The 7,252-nt window shown below is 30.8% G+C and overlaps 2 protein-coding genes across 2 annotated transcripts; both read left to right on the top strand.

Annotated features, from left to right (window-relative positions):
* The first annotated feature begins 1,906 nt into the window (after nt 1–1,906).
* Nucleotides 1,907–5,160, top strand: LOC135120351 (uncharacterized). The gene is made up of 18 exons (XM_064044656.1): nt 1,907–1,955; nt 2,012–2,091; nt 2,223–2,299; nt 2,371–2,411; nt 2,488–2,522; nt 2,581–2,664; nt 2,714–2,836; nt 3,292–3,507; nt 3,656–3,841; nt 3,957–4,047; nt 4,104–4,177; nt 4,237–4,371; nt 4,428–4,491; nt 4,543–4,613; nt 4,661–4,707; nt 4,778–4,794; nt 4,845–4,939; nt 5,041–5,160. The coding sequence occupies exons 2-18, from the start codon at nt 2,068–2,070 to the stop codon at nt 5,158–5,160; spliced, it is 1,500 nt and encodes a 499-aa protein (XP_063900726.1). The 5' UTR covers nt 1,907–1,955; nt 2,012–2,067.
* Nucleotides 5,161–5,267: 107 nt separating this feature from the next.
* LOC135120354 (cytospin-A-like) lies at nt 5,268–7,252 on the top strand. Its single transcript, XM_064044659.1, has 10 exons — nt 5,268–5,454; nt 5,613–5,683; nt 5,767–5,829; nt 5,881–5,934; nt 5,992–6,072; nt 6,373–6,418; nt 6,568–6,663; nt 6,807–6,929; nt 6,984–7,024; nt 7,197–7,252. The coding sequence occupies exons 4-10, from the start codon at nt 5,926–5,928 to the stop codon at nt 7,233–7,235; spliced, it is 435 nt and encodes a 144-aa protein (XP_063900729.1). The 5' UTR covers nt 5,268–5,454; nt 5,613–5,683; nt 5,767–5,829; nt 5,881–5,925; the 3' UTR covers nt 7,236–7,252.

Below are 7,252 nucleotides of genomic sequence, written 5' to 3' on the forward strand. Positions count from 1 at the left end.
AAGCTTATGCGACTAACGACTGGTACACTTATCTGGTACGAAACGATACGTTACATGGAGACTGGGTTTGGAACGACTTGAAGCCTTTTTCCGAAAAGCACTTCAATTTCTTTTGAACGAGTTAGTAGGCATTCAAACCACCCATGGATTCAAGAACTTACATACGAAACCCTGCAAAGGTTTACGATATCGAGGGCCCCGCGATGAAAAGCGCACAGTTACAGTTTTGTTATACCTTGAAAACATATGTAGAAAGTTTCTTATAAGATGTCCTGCCAAAAATGAATATACCATCTAAGCCTAATAGTATTAATTATTTGCGAGATCACTCCGCACAATTCATAAATAATAACAATAAAAAGTTGTAAGCTTTTGCTTTTTCAGTTGTGTGCATCTTGTTCTTTGTTCCTCTCAGTAGACGCCATCAGTCAATTTATAAAGTCTGCATACTATCAGTCGGTTAGGACAATCTATATTACTTTTAAGACTTAGTCTTTAAGCAAGCTCAAAAGTTCAATTTTAGCATTCTCAAGAGGTTAGAAACACCATGAACTTGCTTAACTCCGGAAATTGGACCAAAAATTCTAATCTTTTGGAAGTATACCTTTATATCCAAGTAAACTGCATTAAAAAAAATATATTTTTTATCTTATATATTTGTTGTAAACTAAAATTGTAACATAAAATAAACTGTTACACTTATTTAATTTTTTTTTATTATATATATAGTTCCGTTAAAAAAATTCCATCTACAGTCATACAATGCTAGAAGAGTTTTACCCTGTTAATTTAGGTTTATACACAATAAATGTCATGCCATCTTGTTGCTCGTAATGCAGAAGGTAGCGTTATCACCGCAGCTTCATATCAGTGCTCTGTAAGGCCTTATTAGAATTATTAGTTTATCTTAAAAAGAAACTAAACGAGGACACTGGATATTAAGCTCGTTAAAATAGAGCTAAGAGGTAACAGAAAAATAATCAAGAAAAAAAGAACTTTAAACGTAAAGGTGGCACTTTTTTATATAGAATATAGCAAAATTCGTTCCCTCACAGGGGAAGACGTTTACTTTATATACCTGCAAGAGAAGAAGAGAAAAAATTTAATTGCGTGCTCATTAAACTAAATAAAGTTAATATATATTGTAGGCGCTTGACAGCGTCACATAGACTGAAACCACCAAATTATTTTTCTTCGATCTAGTTCTATGTGTTTTGATACGTAGCTTAAAGCATTAATAACTCTCATAATTAGTTACTTCGATTACACATTTTTGCGCTTTTTATCTTTAAAGGACTTTTTAACCGGCTCTATTATAACAGGAACCTTTGAAACCTCACCACTTGATTACTGGCGGATTCCTTTTTCGGTATGTTAACACCCTATAAGTAAAGGTTACTATTTTACCACTTGTCGCCTAGGTTTAAGTTGCAAGAGTAAGCCCTATGGAAAGTGACCCCAACGACAGGCTCACACTCTGAAACAATCTCTGGTCTCTTTGAGTGCCATATTCTAAAGAATTAGGCAGCAACCAACAAAGCAAAAAAGTGGTAAATTTAGTTACCAGGGAATGTAAAACAAATCTATTTTAAGCCCCAGAGTTTTGCCCGTTAAAGGGTTAAAACAATATAAATCCAAGTACTTCTAAATTAAATAGTCGTATCTTTAAGGAGGTCGTAGGTACCATAAAATATATATAATTTGTAGTAATATAGTAATTATCAATAAAAAGATAACTAAAATATACTATTTTAGTTTAATGGTCATAAAGTCAAGCAGAACTTTGAATAAAAAAGATTGGTAGGTATGAGTTGATAAACTAAATTTAGGTTCCTTTATATGGTAGTTTGCTCGATATTTTTAGAAGGCTCAGTTACTAGCTTATTAAAAACCTGCACTACTGCAGACAAGGCTTAAATTAATACATAACTTTAACCAGAGGAACTTTGCATAAAGTAACCCTTCTGTTCTCCTTTTATTTCTCTTAAAATACTTTTATTATTTACTTTAGGCGAAAAGTTGATGTTTTTCAAGGAAATACTCTCAGTATTTATTAAGGCGCTCTAAATGGATCTTAAGGAGAAACTTTTGGTGATGACCGTTTATTTAATTATAAGATCCTCTTCGCTTCCATTTGTATAATAACTTATTACTATATATTATCTTGTGTTTACACCACTTTGTTTAAGCTTGATTTAAACTCACACGCTTTATTGTTCTAGGCAGAAGAGAAAAAGTTAAAAGAACTAACTCTTGCTCGCGAGGAAAGACGTCGGAAAAGACAGCAGGCTCGGGAACAGTTCCTTTATTTTTTTTGCTTAAGTTAGTGTTTTTACTTTTTTATTACTAAAGACATCTCACTTTTGGTAGCCAAGAAGATACGAATTCTCCTCTTAATGAAGAATTTAAGGGTTTTAGTTTTGTTTATTCGTTATATACTTTATTTTCTTTTCTAAATTATTTAAAATTTATCCAAAATTTTGGAAGATGAAACTAGTACAAGTGGAATTAACGTTGACTCGGTAAGCTTCTAAGCTTTTATATAACTCTACGTTTAATTAGTTAACCTTTTAAAATAAGAATGGGAGAAAGCAAAAAGATGAGGATTTAATAACTGAAAAGATTCAGGCCACTACAAATGAACCAGAAGCAGAATCAAGGAAAGTAAGCTCATTCAGCTGACTTCTTTAATTTGAAACTAACTATTAGCAAGTGGAGTAACGACGATATTAAGGAAAAGGAAGCAGAGGTGCTAACAATTTCCGATATAGACGATTTAGAAAGGACATTAAGAAATCTTGAAGCAGTATGCAACGACACAAATCTTTCTTACGAAGTTAAGTTTATAAAAAACGAGTTAAGATAATATGAGGATTGAGTTCATTTAAACTGATCGGGAGTGCTACCTATATAGCTTAAGTAACTACAGTACTTTACATATTCCTACGAAGTATAAAATTAAAGAGACTAAAATGGTTAGAGAATTTTAAATAAAGACGTTAAAAAAAAAGTTAATAAAGTAATAAACGAAGGAGCCAAGTTTTACTCAGCACTATAAAAATAATTTTTAAGTTCCAACAAAATTATTTACTTTGTTGTTAAACTGAACTGTAGTTATTTGTCATAAAAAAACCTAAAACGGAGCTTTTTACGTGCTTTATAAAACAATTGACTATAAAAAAAAATAAGATATTTGCAACTAAAAGACAAGAAACATCTTCACCTCACTACAGGAAGTGTTTTATTAGTAAACAAAAAAATTCTTCATTTATTTACTTTTTTCCATTTAAGGAGCGCTCAGCCGTTAGAAGACGCATTCGTAAACTTAAAAGTGAAGCCATAACATATCAGGATGTGTGCTCGGAGAATAAAAAAGATGCAAGCGGAAAAGAAAATTATAAGAATAAAAAAGAAATGTTTAAAACTTCAATGGCCTCTAACGAGGGTGGCAATTACCCTCGTCCAGGGTTTACTAGAAAAACTGTGGAATCCATAAAGGATAAACAGGTCAAGCATCTAGCAATTTATAACAATGAGGGTGGAAGTAAACTTTTAACTGTGACTATTAATAATAATACCAATATATACTTAGAAAGTAAAGCATAAGACTGTGTTTAGGTTGCTGCAAAAAATTATTATTGTATTCATTTTCTAGGAAGAAGAGAGAGCCGCTGAGTTCGTTAATAACCAGGATGTCTGCAAAAAGAATAAAAAGGATGCGACCGAAGATAAATATTTTGAGAAAAAGGCGTCCAAAACCTTAATGGGCTCTCATAAGGGTGGCAGTTACCCTCTTCAGGAGTCATCTAGAAAATCTGTGGAACCCAAACAAGATAAACAGGTCATGCTTTTAGCTATTATAATCAATAAGGGTGCGGAAGAAACTTACTTAGAAAATTGTGCATAAGACGGTATTTAGATTGCTGCAAAAATTATTTATTGTATTCATTTTTTAGAAAGAAGAGAGAATCGCTGAGTTCGTTGAAACTAAAAAGCAGGCGCCTGAAGTTAAGGCGAATGACGCTTCAGATAATTTATTGAATAAAGGTGAACAGAGTTATCTTTATTTTAAAGAAGCGTATATATTACTTAAAAAACTTTAGGTTTGCCTCAAAACCATGAAATCCTTTTAAAAGAACTTGAATCTGTTCGAGACGATCCAAAAGCTACATATAATGTTTCGAATATGTTGCATTCCATCAAACCTACTCTGTGCATTGATTTTATTATAAAAAGGAGCGTTCAGAGGCTCGAAGAAAGATTCGAGAACTTAAGAGGGATGGTTATTTAATGCCCGATAAAGGAGTGAAAGTCGATCAAAAAATACCTACAAAGGAAATAGAAAAACAGTCAACCAAAATGCAGTCGCAAGTAAAACTTAAATTTTCAAAAAAAAAAATTTTTTTAATAGTTATTTAATAAAATAGCTTAAATTAAACGAGGAAGTTGGAAGTAGAAAAAGTAATGAAAGTATTAACGAAAAATATTCTGGTTTGATAGTATTAATTTTTTTTTGTATTTGTGTTATTTTTTTTAAAAAAGGAAGTAAGCCCAGTAAGCAAAGTAAAACAAACGCTGGCGCTGCTATTACAAAAACACCGGAAAAAAAAGAGGTGTTCTGGTTGAATATTTTGTAATAGAAACTAACTATAAATTTTAGGGAAAGTCGAAAACTTTAGAAAGCCCCACTTTGCAAGTCTCCAAAAAGTTATAATAATTATTACTATTATTAATGCCAACTATTTATTTCATGGTTATATCCTGATGAAATTTAAAGCGTTTTTAAACCGGCTGGTAACTTTTGCAGGCTATTTTATTAGTATATTTTAAATTTCATTTTTTAGAAGGAAATCTTTTGAAGGCCACCGTTGCCCTCTTAAATAAAGCCTTTCATAAAAATATTCAGTGTAGTGAGAGGGATTTGCTTACCGCCATCAAAGTATTGTTAATGTTAATTTTATTTCCGTGAATGTCTATATTTCTTTTGTAATCTACTCTCACTAACATAAAGTTTTGGATATTTTTATTGATTTTTAAAAGGATGGAGTTTTATTGAATCAGTTTTTAAATTATTGCGTTCCTGATGCGATTGACGAGCGCGTAATTAATAGGAATGCTGGAAATAACGCTGGCATATTTTATTTTATAGATATAAATTAATAACTTTTAATATAAAAAAAGCAGAAATATAATATAAAGTATTAACTTTCTATAGTTGACTAAAAATAAAAAATGCAGGGAACCACAAACAACTTATTTTTGGCGTAAACAGTTTTAAGGACCAATTATAAGAGCCTCATTGTTTTTTAATAGAAAAAATTAAGGAAAACTTTACTTTGCTAATTCAATCCTGCTACGGGATTGGCTGCAACATTACTGTAACTGAAAATGATTTGTTGAGAGCTGAGACTATAGAACCTTTTCTTTGTTTAATACAACGCATACTGAAAGAAGGCAACGTTATCTTCATTATACAACCATTCTTTATATAAACTACACGTATTTTTAACCCTTTTTTTAAAGTTATATATACTAGATTTATTTATTTGCCTTAATATTTTGCTTAAGTAATTTATTTTATAACTATTTTTTACCCTTTATATTTATTTTAGGAGTACTGAGGGGAGCGAAGCTGACAGAAAAGAAAAGCCCACCTCTTGATGCTTGTCAGAATTGTAACAGGGCATGTTTTATATAAGAATCACTTTTATATTTTAATATTAAAAGTTTATTTATGGCATTCACTTTATATTTATAAACCTTTAGAGCCTCGATAAGCCGTATTATATTCTTCAACACTTGACGATTTGCAAAAACTGCATTGAAAATGTATTTATTATCAAATTTATAATTTTTTTTTATGTATAAATACTTTTTCAGGAGTACATTCAGTTCTTATATTATGGAATAAATATTTCGGATATAATGGAAAAAGTACACTTCGTAGTACAACTATTTTAATTTTTCTTTAATAAATATAAAATGCTAAAGAAAAGTGATAACCGACCCATAAAGCCGACGCCCAAAAAAGAATTCAGCGTGAAAGATAATATTTTTAAACAGAAAGATAAAGTTTGTCATAAAAATATACAGTTTTATATTTTTGTAAGAAAGGAATTTCAAAGACAAAACAAGCTTAGCATTTCACAAAAAATGTTGAGCTGCTAACTAAAAAAATATTGGTTCATTAATAATAATGAATTTGCTTGCAGTTGTACTACTTTATTTAAAAATATGCAGTACAAGCTAACATTGAATAGTTTTTTTTCAGTCTCAACACCACGTGAAAAAGCGTGGCACTAGTCATGTGGTGTTGAGAATGGTAGTTTACTATTTTTGCACCTAAGTTTTTGATACGTTATACTTAAATAGGGGTCTCCCTCCTCAAAAAAATCGTACGGCTCGGAGAGCCCCAAGGGTCTATTATTATTATTATGATATTTGTTTCTACTACTTTCAAGCTAAATAATATAATTTATTGAATTGTACTAAATTAGTTTAAAGGTTACTTGTTTTAATTTTTTCTTATTTAAATATAATTTTCTGATATACACTTATCGCTTTAAGTCCCCGGAAAGCTCGATAATTTACTGCGTTGGGCACAATTGAGAACGGTTGGTTTCAACGTTCCCATTGAAAATTTGACGACCTCGTGGAACGACGGTTGTTTATTGGGTCTTTATTTAGAACTGTGCTTGAAGATTTTATTCTGTTTGTGTAAAAGTTGGTGTTGGGTGCAGTAATTATAATAAATATTATATCAATTTCTTCCTTTTTTAAAACTATTTATATTACTTTCCCAAAAGGGTTAGCCTTTTGCGCTTTACTTTCATCGCTGGGGCTTGAGGACGAGATCCACTTTCACACGTTAAGTAAAAATGATAAAAGGCATAATTTACAATTGGCTTTCACAGTCGCTGAGAAAAATGGTTCAAATATTGAAACTCTGCTATTTGTCTTTTTTATGTAAAGAATAAAAAAAGGAGTTGCACCTATGCTTGACGTAGACGACATGTGCTCAACAGTAATCCCTTCTTTTCTTGGCTAGCAAAAACTTTTCTTATTTAGTTTATGATAATTAATTTTGTTGTTTAAGATATTTATAGAGCCGTTTCTTTTTTAATAAGTAATTTATAGCTCGAAACAGTTTAAAAACCTTTTTTAAATAATAATAGATTAATAACATTTTGTTGAAGTCTATATATATTAGCATGGCTTACTTGAAAACTCATTAGGATGTCCCCGACAAGAT

The sequence above is a fragment of the Zophobas morio genome, unplaced genomic scaffold, assembly GCF_036711695.1.
Source record: "Zophobas morio isolate AGI-343-1 ecotype UQ-CSIRO unplaced genomic scaffold, CSIRO_AGI_Zmor_V1 ptg000376l, whole genome shotgun sequence".
NCBI classification, from domain to species: Eukaryota; Metazoa; Arthropoda; class Insecta; order Coleoptera; family Tenebrionidae; genus Zophobas; species Zophobas morio.